The following is a 12,030-nucleotide window of genomic DNA, read 5'->3' on the forward strand; positions in this document are numbered from 1 at the left end:
AAGGGTCACGCATTGATGACGAATTCCATGAAAGAAACAAAACGTTGCCTGAGATGTGTTTTGGTTGTCGTTGTGGTCACACTTGCATTAAAGTGCGCAGAGAACAAACTCGGCCAGTTTCAAGAGGATATATATTTTTGGGGTGAGTATAAATGTCAAAAGTATTTATGAATGAAACCCTAAAGTTTAATTTGTGCGCAGAAATGTTAACTCGACATACTGTACATATTTGTGTGTAGAAGGAATTATTCCTGGTTGCATTATACTGTACGCTATGCATGCTTGTAAACAGCTCTGAAAGGCAGAAAATATCAATCGAAATGCTTTTTATTTGACCTACTTTCTGCCTTTCTTAAAATTTTCGTTAGGCCTTCGGAGGTACTATGAGATGTAAAATAAAGAGTTGCATTTAAAATATAATATTCAGTTGACCATAACTTTCAGCAAGTTGTCCCATTTACATTGTACAATACAATGTTAATTTAACATAACATAAAATGATAACTTCATATATGATTTCAATTTGTATTGTTTTGATTGATAACAGATGTGTTTTATTCTTCAATTTCTCATTTTGACTGTTGATTTTCATTTCTGGTGGATAACCTATTTGCATTTTTTTCCCCCTTACATTTCAGTTATTGCACAATGCAAGGAAAGCACATACAGTGTGCTGACGCACTCTCATACACACACGCGTGTGTGCTCATGAATACATTTCCTGTGTATGTATATTGCATGATGTTCCTGAATATAAGATTCAAGCTTTCTCAGGGGTAGGGGGGGGGGGGGACACAGCCTCCACTTATCATACATTCTTATGCATAATATTTTATGCATATCCTACTCATGCACATGTGGGAAAAGATTACATCAACGTTTCCGGGTTTGGCCATTTGCAAGCAGCAGCTAGCTTAAGAGTTAATATCGATGACCTTTTCAATGCCGGCTGTAATGAAACGAAGCAGATTTTGATCGCTGCTCTTCGAACGTCAATTGACTGCGCGGCGTACGAGCACGCGCCATATGGACAAACGCATCGGGACAGCTGTCGGCGTCACCGTTGGAACATCATCTCGGTCTTTTCCAAACAAAACAAATGCCGCACTTCCTCCCAAAAACAGATTGTCGAACGGAAACGGTCAAGATTTATCAAGACTCGGGAGTTCAAGTCAATGTCAAGTCGGGGGCTTTTATGAGATTCAGCCGAGCGAGTCACGGGAAGGGCAGAAGCGGGAAACCGGAGGAAGGCTAGAAAACGAGCGGAGAGTTCAAATGCTGATGGATGGTCTTCATTAGCTGCTTCCTTCCTCAGGGGACGGCGTCCCAGAGATCAATAACCAACAATCAAGTGAACGCGTGGCGGCGGTGATGTAATTGAGTCGTTACCATAGCCCATAGGAGTGAGGGACTGCTCTTTTTCCGCTCATCAGGGGCCATATTCACTTTTAAAAAGTCCTAAGGGGGCCATACAAAAGGGATCCACTTCCACTTTGCATTGTCAAAGTTGGGAGAACTCAAACTGACAACAAGATGAAGAAAAGAAATGCCCCCCCCCCCCGAATTCATCTGACAGCGAGCGGGACGCTGGCCTCACTCGGCATCAATATTGCATGCATGCAGCAGGGCAGACCGGAGGAGACGCAAGAGGCCTAAAATAAGACCACTGGAGTCTTGAACAAGGCTCGTATGCACTGAGCGGAAGGAAACAGCTTTGTACTTAGCGCGTCGTGTGCTTCAGAAAAACTGGGATCATGTCGCAGGTGAGCTTAAGCGGTTCAGGTAATGAAGGGATGCATTTTTTTTCTTCATTGAACTTGCTGCATGGCTTGAAGTAAAAAAATAAATTAAAAAAAACGACTGGAGGCTATGACAGTGTAGCAGAGGCACGGCGACGACGTGCGTGTCATGTGACAACGTGATGTAAGCACACAGCCCGCTAGCATTGAGTCGCAGTTTTGGTTCTTGATCATTGGCGTGTCGCAGAGAAAATTGGTTGGTTCTCAAATCAGGGCTAGAATATATTTTGTCTTGTTTGAATTTTATTTTAATATGGGGAGTAAAAAGTTCTTTCGGAAAGACATCAATGACAGATTTCGCTATTCGCAGCGGAGCTCGATTACTGGAAATAAAGAAGTATTTTCTCTCAATAAAAGGCAGCATCTTACAACAACAAGGGTTTGATTTTTGAAATAGTATTTTCTTTAAAAAAAAAAAATGGTCTGAAAAGACGTTTAAAAACGTCTTTGGGAGTGAATGAGTTGAAGCATTTCATTGCCATTTGGAGTATGAGGGTCCCTTGAGAAACCCGTCAAAAGTTGTCCAAACCCCTGATTTAAAGGCATCTGACCATGCAGTGAAATTTGTCGCGTACACCATTTGACAACGTACACGGAACTTCCACGCGCATGCATGAATGCTGAACACGTCACGGATTCTACATTGCTCCCTCGAGAAAGTCGGAGACCGACCTGTGCTGCTCTGGATGGTTCTGACAGTCGTGGCGCTACGCGGGGGCGATCCAGGCTTCCCGCTGGCCCCACCTCCCGCCGCCGCGCGCCCCGTCGCTTCCTCCTCTTCCTCCTGCGAGCATCCCTTTTCGATGGCGCGCACGTAGCTGTGGCTGCGCACGCGGAAGCAGCCGGTCATGGGCAGATCCAGCGCATCCACCGCCTGCGACTCCATCTCGCTGAAGACCGACTCGCACACCGCCTCGATCTGCCCGTTCACCTCAACCTCGCTCACCTATCATCAAAAAAAAAAAAAAAAAAAAGACATTGATGGGAGCATGTTCATGACAAAAACTGAAAAGTAATAAAGAAGCAATGACACAACAATACGACACGTTTGTGCCACAAGTCTTGATTAAATCTTCCGCATACACAAACAATAATAAAGTCGATATTGCTATGGAAGACCTGGGCCGGTAATCTAGTTAATAAAAGGTTATATTTACCAAGTTCACTGCATGCAGAAAATCAAAATCTAAGCTAGCACTCGATATTGCAGGCGCAGAATGTGATACTTTACCGGTTTAATGATGATAACTTGAATAATTGCTAGCCAATTAGCATATTTGCCCGAGGTCCGCCCCACACCGAGCGACATGGTTCAAAGTGACCTTCGTGCTCGTGAACCAACCAAGGTAATGAAAAGCAAAAATATTTTTGCTACTGGAAAAAAATAATGACAATAGCGAACTGAAAAGTAATACAAACTACACTAAAATGAAAATTACTTCAAAATGAAAAAGTAGTTAAAACGAGTCGTATAACATCACGACAATGAAAAAAAAAAAATCCCAAACTTTAACGAGCTACAAACATGGTGGAACCGTCAACAATGAAGCACATTTGCCTTTTTTTCTGTCTCAAGAATTCAAAGCCGAGAACTAACAGGAGCGTACGCTTGGAAATGTGTGCATTTTTTATGACAGAGACTCTCCACGCTTCGCTTTCTGATTCGAGGCTCGACGGCGCTTGGTGCACGGAAACGTAATTATTGATGTGAACGCGACGGAGACTCTCGATGAGCGTTTGCTCCATGCTCCTTGCGAGTGTTGCCATTTTGTATTTGCATGTTTGACTGACTTTCCTGCTCAATAAATGGCTGAAAGTGCCTCGGCAACTAACAATGCAACACTGTATTGGCTTTTTTTGCCCGCCTTTGATATATATGACACTTTCAGTAGCTTAAAACCACACAAATCAAAATCAACTCTTTCTTACCGAGTTCAACTTTTGTATACTTTAAAAGACTCCATTTCAGCCTTACATTGCCTTGTCTTTGATTGTAATCAAGGCCTAGCAGATTCACAATTTGGATTCACTTCCATCCTGAATTATTCATAGCACCCACAAGTATGCATGTTAAAAAAAAAAAAAAAAAAAAGTAACACATCTTTGTATGTTGAACAAGCCAAATTCCAAAGAAAATGAGTGCGTAGGGGTAAAATTGGGGTCTTCTGTGCATCTTCTTGTGTCATTAGCTTTCCCAAGCTCCAGTAGAGCAGCACACGGACACAAGCACGCTCGCGCCCACGCAGGATCCAATTGGGAGATGGAAGGCTTCGTTCCTGTTCAAACTTTGTCGCAAGATGACCTGAATGTGAATTCAAGCCTCAGGAAAGCTTGCGGGTAGGATTCCCGCCCTGCTTCGCCGCCACAGCACCACCTTACAGGATATAGCATAGGACAGCAATTCCCTTTTGGGTCCGGGGAGAAATTTTCCAAGGAGCCCTTCATAATCTTAGCGCCTACCATGTGTAGCCCCTTAACGCCATAGGAATAAAAATAACGTTGTCCGTTATGAGAATGAAGTTGCACTTCTCTCATAATGTTTACAAGAACAACGATTTTGTGCTCAGGCCATCTTGTGGCAGCGTGCCTCCAAGGAACTATGTTGAAGTAACCTGAAGAGCCTCATTTAGACAAAAGTAGCACATGACCATCATCTTGAGGCATCTTGCCTAGGAACTACATCGAAGAGAGCCTATGTGCTCCGATTTAGACAAAACTAGTGCATTTCCGCCAAGACACTATCTTGACATAAGTTGAGGAGCTTCATGTAGACAAAGGTGCTTTGTCATCATCTTGCGGCAACGTGGTGCCAAGAGACGATATTGAAATGACTTGCAAAGCGTCATTTGGATAAATGCAGTGCTTAGCGAGCCATTTTGTCGTACCTTTGAGCAAAAGAACTATGTTGAGGCAAGCTGAGGAGTTTCACTTAGACAAAAGTAGTGATCTTCTGTCATCTTTTGGCATCTAGGAAGTAAGGGATTATGTTGACGTGATTTGAGAAGCTCCATTAAAGACAAAAGTAGTGTTTTGCGGCCATCTTGAGACATCTTGGTACCAAGGAACTATGTTGACATCAGTCGTGGAGCTTCATTTCGACCAAATTAGAGCTTTGCTGCTCTCTTGTAGCCTCCTAAGTATCAGTAACTGTGCGTTTTTTTATTTTTTGGTGTGATTTTCAAAAATAAAAATGTATTCTTGCAACATTGTAGATTTATGCCATGATACATTACAATCATGTCAGAGGTGTCAGTTGGCCCAAAGCAAAGGTAGAGCGGTATGTTTGTTTTTTGGTCATTGTACGTTTGCTTTATTGCCACCGTATGTGATGCGAAGCACTTTTAAAAGGATCGGATCATCTTTTGCCGACCCCGAGGGGTTGGGAGACCCCACTTTGAGAAACCAAATGGGGTCAGAGGAATGCGTGTGTGACGAACCTGGCTGATGGTGCTCATGGCTCGCATGTAGCTTTCGTTTCGCGAGCGGAACTTGGGAGAGGCCAGCAGCCCCGCCGGGTCCAAGCTGTCCAAGCTCCTATTGATAGAAACCTCGCTGACCGCCCGCAGATAGCTGTGACTCCTGATCTGCAGCTTGGGCGAGTGCTCCGTGGAAATCCTGAAGCGGCAAGGCGGGTGAGAAATAATGTGAGACGAAGCCGTAAGAAGCAGGGAAGGGCGGGGGCGGGGGAGGGGGAGCGGGGTGGATGGTCTTTGTACAGAACGATACACATCAATCCACAACGGTTTCGGGAAACACTCTCCGCTTATCGCATCGCCCGGAGCCGTTGAGGAACACTCACAATGGCTTACACGGAGCGTCCTTGGAGCACCTTTTTTTTTCCAGAAAGACTTCACAGCGAGAGCGCTCGCGCGCAAGAGGCGCATGACACGTGACCCTGTTGTGTTCCGGCACAATATGTTCCGTGACGCCGGCTGACGACGAACTCGAATTTAGTGAACAAACTGTGGCACGATTAAACATTTGTAAACTGCACCAGCCACGTTTTACGAAAACGGCCTCAATCGGCACTTGGACTATACTGGGGAATACCCATTGTGTCGAGTTAGGCCCGACATTTGTTTTTAACAAATTTGTGTGGGCGGATTTCAGTTTTTCTCCATCATATCAAGTTTCGGAGCGAAACATTTTCCCAGTGCGACATTTGCCATTTTGCTCTCCACAATTGCCCATTTTCTTCCCTCCTCTCTCCTGTCTTGATTGATGACAGCAACGAGGCGGTGCATGACCGAGACCGCTCCAGACATAAGAAGACACAAAGCTTCAAATCATCATCATCATCATCAGGCACCCCCGGCGTTACTGTGAATGGCCGGCCAGCCAAAATCAGGTCAAAGAAGAATCTAACAGCACCGTGATCTTTCGCCACACGCGGTTTCGATTTCCCCCGCGGGGCTGATTACGTATCGGCCGGCCCAATGATGTCCATTGAGGAGACCTGAATGGCGCTCGAACAAGTGACATAAATGACGCTCAGCCAATCAGGAATCAGTCCTGCTGCGTTGATGGAATCCCGTCGCAGGCTCAGTTTTGTTCTTGACCCAAGCAACCCTGTTCCCAATTTCAGCTTACTTGAGCGTGGTCATCTCGGTGAGCGACGGTTGCGTGGCTTTCAGGTAACTGGCCCGTCGCGCCTGCACCTTGGGCGAAGGTTTGGGACTACAGTCCGAATCGCCGCTGTCGTCTTCGGCCATGGCTTTGATGTAGCTGCCACTTCGCATCCTCCGGCAGGGGATCTCGTCATCCTTTGCCAGTGGCGAGAAAGCACCCCAGTCATCCTGAGGTACCTGCGCAGCGGAGGGATTGCGCTGTCAGATTGAATTAGGCTGGTTTTAACATTGGCAGTCATAGCGGAGCCGATTGGTGAGAAAAATTCACTTTCATACAAGTTTTTGGGCATAATAAAACGCTCTTGTCTCATTCACTCCCAAAGACGTTTTTAAACGTCTTTTCAGACTTGGTCCATAATTGGCTGGAACTGAATGAGTTAATAACGCTAAAGGGTGTTTTTGACATTTTTGGGTTTCTGATTCAAACACCGCCCACCTCAACCCTATCCCCTAATCCTAACCCAGCATTCTTTTCCCTAACCCATAATTCCCTAACTCTGACCAACGAGTCCTTCAAAAGTCACAGTTTGAAAATGGAGGTACATATTTTTCAGTATTTTTCCAATAAACTTTTTTTTTTTTGGTTGTCCTCTGAATGCACTTAAATTATTGATCGCCTCCTGCCCGCTGTCTTCCGCTCCACTGACTGTTCGCACAGGGCAACGAAGGTAAACCTCAGGCCCTTATTTGAAAGAAGGAAAGCGGAGCACAAAGAATGGGCTTGTTCAGACACCCCCCCCCCACCCAAAAAAAAGAAAATGCATCTGCAATGTGAGCTACTCTTACCACAGCAGCTCTAAAGTCAATGAAATGCATTAGTCCTGAGCCACTTCCAAAAGAACGGATCTTTGCGAGGCAACCGGGCTGACATTGACATCAGCTAACATACTGTGGTACCTCTACTTACGAACGTCTCTTCATACGAAATTTTCAAGTTACGAAACATCTCAAAAGGAAAATACTGCCTCCTGTGATGAAATAAATTTCAAGATACGAAAGTTAAAAATTACAGTTTGGGCTGCTGCTCGCAGCTGCGAGTTTCCTGAACGCAACACACTCATAGCTGCTCTGCCATTGGCTATTACCGAGCATCATCCTGGCATCCCATTGGCTAAGAGGGACCTCGACCGCATGTGTCTATGCGTGTAGATATAGATACAGTATGCCTATGCAGTGTCCTCGTCATTCGCCCATCGGGCCATGAGGTGTTCCGATTGTTTTACGTAAATCACCCAGAAAAAGTGTTCACCAGTCGGGCGATCGCTCACTCTGCTGATGTTTGCCTTGGACATTTTCGAAGGATTGTTATGCACAACTAATAATAATTAGATAATCTAATTGTAACATGTATTTATGATATATTTTGATGCATTTTTATGCTTTAGGAAACATTTATGTTTGAATTTTGGGGGGCTTGGAACGAATTAAGGCATTTACATGGAAAACGCGTCTCTACTTACAAGATTTTCTCCTTAAGAAATTTCTTCCAGAACCACTTCATTTCATAAGTAGAGGTACCACTGTATTGGAAAAAAGACCGTGTCTGTTTTACCATTAGCTAAATAAGGTCACACTTGAAAATCATCAACTCAGACGTGTCCTCCTGCGACTTGAGTTTGGCCATCATCAAAACGCAGCCGACAACATCTTGGCGTGAGACTCCGAAAAACAAAGGACTTTCCTCATCGATTTTTCTTTGGGCCAAAGAGTTGCTACAGTGACATTTGTTCCCTAAATTCCCGACTCCCTTATCCCCACCGAGCTTTTAAAATGTGCCACCGCGCAGAACTTTTTGCGTGATTTTTTTTATGCTTGTGTTTTTTTTCAACTTCTTCCTCAGTGGCCCCGATTTGCTCTTTCTTCGACAGCTCACCCGCCTTCCACTTGCCTGCTTGTCTCACCGGGGGGCTTTCATGTACAGCTCACTCCGACATGAGGAAATGTACTCCACCAGTCAGACTTTCATCTTCGCCAGCAGAGATCTGAGATAACGCGGCTTGATCTTAGTACATGTTTGCGTGTTTATCGATGTAAAATCCCAAAGCGGCTGAAGGCTTTGATAAACACCCATAAAGGTTTGCTATGCAAAAAATAATAAGACATCGTTGGCAATGTCGGCTAAGGTTGTGACCTTTTTTTGACAGGATAAAAATACCGACTTTGGTGAAGAGTCAACAAAACTCCCCCCCGACCCCCTTGTTCTGGATTTACAGAGCAGGTCCAAGTGCGTCAATGTACATTTCAAGTGGCTGTACGGCTAATGGGTCATGAAAGTAACGCCACAAGCGTCATCGGCATATATCACATTTTGATCCTCACTTAGAAGAAGCTTGATTCTGATCTGAATGTTATTTTTATTTTTTTTGGCCCGATTGTGCCATTTAAGAGTAAAATAAATCTCTCTTGAACAGTCCGGTTTCAATCTAGCCCGGGCCTGAGTTTCATCTGAATGCGCCATAAAGCCAAGCTCAACATCTCTCGACAAACAACCAAGGTCTGTACATTGGAAGGCTCAAAAACTATTGTCCGGTCCAGGTGGTCCTGGGTCTAACAGTGGCAACGACACAAGAATTTGTTTACGCCTCTGGTAGCACAATCAAAGGGAAAATAGTACGGTGACTTGTCTTGTATGGTTACCATAATTTCCGGACTATAAGCCGTGACATTTGTCACACGCTCTGAAACGCTGAGACTTATTTAATGAAGAGGCTTATATGAAGAGTTTTCTAATGGCCTCCAGGGAGCGCTCGAGCATGAAAGGTAAGAGTGAGAAAAGTTGATTAATACGTGTCGAGGAAGACGTTATCATTTGTCACACTGAAAACAACCGGCCATGAGAGGTCGCATTTGACCTGTGTAAATATCTCATGTTCCAATGTGGGCACCTGCGGCTTATATACGGGTGCGTACAATTATGTGTGTACAATTTTTTTTCCCTTGAAAAATGTTTTGGGTGAGGTTTATAATCAGGTGCGCTCTATAGTCCGGAAATTACGGTATATATGTCTGTGAGTCACAGATCAGTTTGATATCAGTTTGTGGAATATTTATGGGGAGGGGTGGGTAGGGAATCGATGACTTGCTTTTTTTCCCCACTTCCCACTATTCGCAGCAGGTTCTGCTCCGTATCATGAGCTAATGGCGGGGGCTTACTGTACCGTCACAAACTGAGGACCCCCTGGATATGCGTAGTTCCACGCAGAAGGATACAACCACAAACGAGTACATGTCACAAGTGCGCATGCCGTTTGATGAGGATATCATGATGCAGAAAGCAAAACTTGAGTGTCACGATGAAGATGAAAGCAAAACACGACTGACTGAGGGGGTGGCCGTTGAGGATGCAAGAAAGCGTGACATGCGAGAGGTGGGGCTGCCGTAACTGTCCTACCTGCAGGAAGTGGCAGGTGCGTCCCTGCTCGCCTTTCACTAGCGCTTTTTCTAGGTTGACGGAGGCCTTCTGGTAGACCTCTCGTGCTCGGCTCACCGTCAGAGTCGAAGACCACGAGCTCTTCTTGAGCTGCAACTGGCTGTCCAGTGCGCCCATCAGCGGGAGAGCACCGCCGCCGCCGCCGCCGCCACCGGAGCATGACGAGCACTTCACGTCATTGTTGCTGCGAGATGTCTTCAGGGAGTGGGCGCTGATGGTGTTGTAGGACTCCATGAAGTACTGCGACTGCGACTTCTCCGGGTGGCGCCCCATGGTCATAACGCCCAAAGGTTGGCCCGCGCTGCGGTGGTGGTGCAGGCACATCTCCCGGTCCAGGGTGTCATCCGAGCTCCAGTATCCGGATATGGCGCTACGCATCTTTGGCTCCGACTTGGATCTGTCTTTGTTTTTGCTGCGCTTGTTGTGTTTCAGGGTTCCCGATGAAGACGGAGGGTCGTCGGGGCTGGATTTGCTGCCGTTCATCCTCCCGGTGGTGCCGGATCCGGAGGGTCCCTCAAGGGAGTGGGACTTGGTGAAAAGCTTCTGGACGGAGTGAACAAGGTGGCGGATTCGTCCCGGGCTGTCACTGCGTTGGTGTTCCACTGCCGTGCGCTTGTACTGCAGCGTATGGTAGCCTTCTCGCCGCACCGGAGCCTGGTGGTCCAACTGTTCCAGCAGGTTACACGGAACCCGGTTGTTGTTATTTTTGCCGCCGCTTCCTTTAAGCGTTCCTGTTGGCCCCGTATACGGCACCAGAGCCCCGCACTCCTTCAGCTCGTGATGGGAGCTGTAATGTCTGCGAGGGAAGGTGCAGCTGGCCAGATCGGGGTAGGCGCTGCATTCTGACTGAAAGGAGCTGCGCTGGGTGTAGCACGGACGCTCGGCGCGGTGAACCTCCGCCGGCTTCAGGAAGCAGGGCTGCCGATCCGAATGACCGAGCGTCCCCGAGTCATAGGAAGGGTCACAGGCGACGGCGTGATGGTGGCCGTGGCTGCTGGACAAGCTTTTCATCGTCATGGTAAGCTGGGGCAAACGCCAGGAGCGGGAACAACCAGATGCGAGGGAGAAGACACCAAGAATTGAGGAAGAGACAGAAAGCAGAGTTAGAAATATCAGCACACATTTAAGGCGTCCAGTACGATGGCCGACGCCCAACCAAGGGGCCGGTGGCTTTCCATCAGGCTGCAATGAGACTTGCCAAAAAATCCGATATAATGATCACAGTCTGAAAGAACTTTAATGTGAAAATAAGGTGTATCCATGTGTGCCTCTGCCCACTCGTCTCATTCCGCTAACAAAATACGCCCACAAATGTCTTTAGAGAGCTTCTTCAGATCCAAGTCCAACTGATGAGACAGACGAAGAGCATACAACTTTCAAGCTCCCTTTAACTCATTCAATCCCAGCCATTTTCACTGGAACAACCCCCTCAATCCCAGCGTTTTACTTGATTTTGACTGCTCTTGCAAGGCCCACAGAAATATTTGGTTCTAATGTGATATAAACATGGAGCCTACCAAAATAAAGTTTGGACTCTCTTCTTTCAGCAGAAAAAAAAATTGCTTTTGAAAAAAATCATTTTCCATTCTTCAGCAATCGGCATTACAAAATGGCTAAGTTTCATGAAAATGGCGATTCCTGGGCAAAAAACGGAGAAAAAGGGATTTTTGTACAAGCATTTATTTCAAGCACGTGAGGCACCACTGCCATCTACTGGTCGTTTTTTGACATGATTTACAATGCAAACGGCTTATTCTCATTCACAGATTGCATCAGACCCTCCTCCTCTCTATGACGCAAAAAAAAAAAAAAAAAAGACAGACGTACAAGTACGTCCTTGGTAGGCAGGGCCTAATTTTAAAAAGGACGTACTTGTACGTCTTGTGGAATGAAAGAGTTAAAAAGACAACATCTACAGGCCGACAGAAAATACGAGCTGATTGATTCTCCCGCACCAAGCCCACTCTGCATAATAAGTGGAAAACCAGGCAATGAAGCCTTTCTAAACCATCAAAAAGCACTTGCTTTCATTTCCAATATCCGTTCTTTGTGAAATGGGAATTTGCGCAAAGCAAAAATTACTGAGTAAACTGGACTTAAGTAATGCACTTAGGGGGTGTCTATCTCGCATTAGCAAGATGAGACCGGCTCATTGAGGAGAAATGAGCTCCGG

General features: G+C 45.9%; 1 protein-coding gene across 2 annotated transcripts in view; it reads right to left on the reverse strand.

The window, feature by feature from the left end:
* dlgap1b (discs, large (Drosophila) homolog-associated protein 1b) overlaps window positions 1-12,030 on the reverse strand; it is a 72,708-nt gene that overhangs the window by 24,644 nt on the left and 36,034 nt on the right. For both annotated transcript variants that reach the window (XM_086101906.1, XM_086101908.1), the window contains exons 3-6: window positions 9,819-10,880; window positions 6,390-6,604; window positions 5,237-5,414; window positions 2,472-2,745 (exon numbers count right to left, since the gene is read on the reverse strand). In XM_086101906.1, coding sequence (XP_085958032.1) covers window positions 2,472-2,745; window positions 5,237-5,414; window positions 6,390-6,604; window positions 9,819-10,874 — 1,723 coding nt within the window. In that variant the 5' untranslated portion in view covers window positions 10,875-10,880. The remainder of the gene's footprint in view (window positions 1-2,471; window positions 2,746-5,236; window positions 5,415-6,389; window positions 6,605-9,818; window positions 10,881-12,030) is intronic.

Source organism: Hippocampus guttulatus, chromosome 21 (genome assembly GCF_054856545.1).
Source record: "Hippocampus guttulatus isolate MCC_2025c chromosome 21, RoL_Hgut_1.0, whole genome shotgun sequence".
Taxonomy (NCBI): Eukaryota; Metazoa; Chordata; class Actinopteri; order Syngnathiformes; family Syngnathidae; genus Hippocampus; species Hippocampus guttulatus.